At 39.9% G+C, this 3,993-nt stretch overlaps 1 protein-coding gene across 1 annotated transcript in view; it reads right to left on the reverse strand.

Moving 5' to 3' along the window:
• LOC101860487 (testis-specific serine/threonine-protein kinase 4) overlaps positions 1-3,993 on the reverse strand; it is a gene marked incomplete in the record, with an annotated part of 21,463 nt that overhangs the window by 14,360 nt on the left and 3,110 nt on the right. The window contains 1 exon segment of the mRNA XM_005094152.3: positions 2,576-2,694. Coding sequence (XP_005094209.2) covers positions 2,576-2,694 — 119 coding nt within the window.

A 3,993-nucleotide genomic window follows, 5' to 3' on the forward strand; every position in this document is an offset into this window, starting at 1 on the left:
AGATGGTTTGATTGTTAGATGGATAGATGGTTAGAGAGGGGAGAGAAGGAAATAGAGGGACCCACTTAAAACACCCCCTCTCTATAAAAACCAGAATAAAAAATGAGATTGTTTTATATCAGCATAGAGACACAAACGATAGTGTAACTTTCAACTGAACGTACAGATTTAAACCAAACACAGACTCAATTAGAGCTAAAATAAATCAACACGGAACTGTTAAGATGTGAGATGAAAAAAATAATAAAAATTATGAATCATTTTTCCTGATCATCTGTACCGCCTTTAACGGTTCTAGATTGAGCTGAATCTGTGGCTAGCATGGAATAAACAAAGCCGGATGTCTGGATGTTCTGGGTGATGGACCTTTGACCTATTGCTGGCTGGGGACCGGGGGAACAACATGATTGTCGGGGAGAGAGAGAGAGATGCTGATGTGGGAGAGAGCGCGGGAGAGAGAGAGAAAGAGAGAGAGAGAGAGAGAGAGAGAGAGAGAGAGAGAGAGGGAGAGAGAGAAGGAGAGAGAGAGAAGGAGAGAGAGACAGAGAGGGAGGGAGGGAGGGAGGGAGAGAGAGAGAGAGAGAGAGAGAGAGAGAGAGAGAGAGAGAGAGAGAGAGAGAGAGAGATTGTCCGGAAAACACAGACATCCACAAACTCTCACGCCAATGATGTGAAGTGCAGGAAAAGCCGCCACTGACAAAGGACTACACGGAAGACACTTGGGCACACTGTGTGTGTGTGTGTGTGTGTGTGTGTGTGTGTGTGTGTGTGTGTGTGTGTGTGTGTGTGTGTGTGTGTGTGTGTGTGTGTGTGTGAGCGAACGCGCGAGATATATATATATATAGAGAGAGAGATAAAATCAACAGTCAACCAGCAAGACAGACAGACAGACAGCAAGACCCAATCACAAACACTCTCTTTTCTCTCTGCCCTTCGAGTATTTTTTCCCACACTAAAATGCCCAAAACATAGTCAAAGTCCATGGCAACAGACTTCGAAGAGAGACACGAAAGTGGCCAGAATTTCCAGACAGATGTTACAGTGGAGGCGAATGATGTGAGTCCTGGGTGGTAGGTAAAGGCATGGAAAGGGAGGCATAGAAGTGGGTCACACCAAATAATAATTTATGAATGCGTGCTAAAAAGGTATTGTATGTGGCATCTTAGTGTTAGTGGGTTCATTGTATTTTCTTGTAGTATTTTGTTTATAAATGTGCTTTTGGACGTTACCTTAAACTAATTGCAATTGTAGATGCTTCACGCCCCTACCTACACAATTCAAACAGATTTAGGAGGTGGGCTGTTTCGTCAGGGCCCACCCAGACGGAGAGGGGCACAGTGTCCATTCTGACATACCTAGATGCTCGATTTAAGGTGAATAAATATATATATTTTTGTTTTTAAAATAATTTTTTTAAAATTATTATTATTTTTTTATTTTTTTAAAATGATAAATTCCCATATGGGAATTGAACGAATAAACGGTTAATATTGACGGAGAGTCAATCAGCACGACTGGAGCAATCCCTATCTGCCCACTGCCCACCCACCGACTACCCAAAGTGCCCCGCGACTGGGACACAACAATCTGTAGGACAGGAATGCTACAGTGGGAGGGGACACACGCTGGATCTATCGGAGACACCTGTCATCCGGGATGTCCGATACATACCTGGCTAGATCCGCTAAATTTGACCAACCACGACGGGTAAACATGGTCAACGTAAGGGGCAGTCAAGGTAACAAAAGGAGGGGACTGTGGGAGAGATCGGAGGGCGCAAACACACGGAGAGAGAGAGGGAGAGAGAGAGAGAGAGAGAGAGAGAGAGAGAGAGAGAGAGAGAGAGAGAGAGAGAGAGAGAGAGAGAGAGAGAAGGAAAGAGACAAAGTGTTGGTCAGACAGACATACAGACTGTAAATTGATATGGACACAACTAAAATTGTGGAACTTAAACCAGGCTGAAGGTGGGGAGGGGGGGGGGGGGTGAGAGGAGAGACAAAGTAAAAATGCGTTCATATGTATATTGTGCGTACATAGTGCATACGCAATACACACATACATACATACTCGTACGTTAATATGTAATATAATGACAAATACAATACATAACGTATCTACCACACATAATATATGCATATTTCTTTTTCTCTTTCTCTCTATCTCTCTCTGCATATAATATAATATATATATAGGTGTATAATATGTTGCAGTATATTATAATACATGATATAATATTTATTGTGTATGGCCTGCCCAAACCCAGTAGTATGAACGCATTTTTAACAAACGGAATTTTTCGAATGTGATAGAGGGGAATCCGAGAATGTGTTTTGTGTATTTGGGTACTTGTGTGCGTGTGCGTGTGCGTGTGCGTGTGCGTGTGCGTGTGCGTGTGCGTGTGCGTGTGCGTGTGCACACTATGTGTATATGTGTGTATGTGTGTGTGTTTTTGAGTATGCGTGCGTGTATTTCCATTTGTTCTTTTGTACTTGAATATAATAAGCCTTTGTGCATATAAAACATATAGAAAAAAGTGCAACCCCAAAAGAAAATGCATAAACAAAATCCGTCAGACCTGGCCATGACCTCAGAACTGTCCAGGTAGTGCAGCAGACTGTGAAGATCGCCCTGACCACACAGTTCAGTAACCAGAAGATACGAGTCCAGGCATTCAAAAGCCGACCGGTAATGCACCTGGACATGACAATTAAGCACACATGTGTTTTAAAAGTAATAATAATAATAATTAATAATAATAATAATAATATAACATTTATATAGCGCATTTCCAAAAAAGTGCCCTCCAAAAATAAGAATGAATATACGTAGTACATTGGTCACCTTCAGACATTAACTTACAAACTATTATTATTACTGTTATTATCGTTCTTATTATAATATTTGTTATTGTAGTAATACAATTTTTTAATTATTACTATATTATTATCATTATTATTATTATTATTATCATCATTATTATTATTATTATTATTATCATTATTATTATTATTATTATTATTATTATCATTTGTTGTTGTTGTCGTTGTTGTTGTTGTTTGTGGCGGTGGTGGTGGTAGTGGTAGCAGTAGCGGTAGCGGTAGTGGTAGTGGTAGTTGTAGTAGTAGTAGTAGTAGTAGTAGTAGTAGTAGTAGTAGTAGTAGTAGTAGTAGTAGTAGTAGTAGAAGTAGTAGTAGTAGAAGTAGTAGCAGTAGCAGTAGCAGTAGCAGCAGTAGCAACAGTAGCAGCAGTAGTAGTAGTTGTAGTATCATGTTTGTTATAATTATTTTTAATATCTTCATAATCATTATTATTATTAATTTTCTTTATTATAACTAGAGTCTATTACTAGATCTAGATCTAGATATAATCTAGATTATCTATATCTAGTTTCTATGTCACAACATGAAAAACTGCTTGTCGCTCCTGTGCTATGGCCTGTTTCGTGACCACTCTTATAAAGGTTTGTGACCGACCATGTTCAAAATATTTATGGTACACCTGTCAAAAGAAATATTTATGCATTAAAATAAACAGACTCTAAACTGCTCAAGAGAGGTGTGCCCTTTGGAAGGGGAAAAGGATATAATTTAATTTTATTGTGTTTGTTAAAGGGATCACTCGTCACGACCAAGTCCTTCCGAAGTAAATAAATAGTTTTATTTCAAGCAAGGCATCTGGAGCTTCATTCCCCCAGACAAATTTTAACAAAAACACTCTCAGGGCTTAGATGTGCCGTTATTCACCTTGGTACTTCATCCCGAGCTGCCTCCTATCTTTATGTTTACGTTGTTCTCACCACACACAGAGTATCACTCTTGAAGCCATTGTTTTTGTCAGACAAACTTTATAAAAAGAAAAACCTTTTCACTATTTTCACCCCCCCCCTCCCCAATCCCTTCCCCCTCCTCCTACCCAAGAAAAATAAAGACTCCCCTGTTCAAGAATCTCAGGGGGGCGCGCAAGACCGTTGGGGAGGGTTCGTGTGAGGAAGTG

This window comes from Aplysia californica, unplaced genomic scaffold (assembly GCF_000002075.1).
Source record: "Aplysia californica isolate F4 #8 unplaced genomic scaffold, AplCal3.0 scaffold00076, whole genome shotgun sequence".
Taxonomy (NCBI): Eukaryota; Metazoa; Mollusca; class Gastropoda; order Aplysiida; family Aplysiidae; genus Aplysia; species Aplysia californica.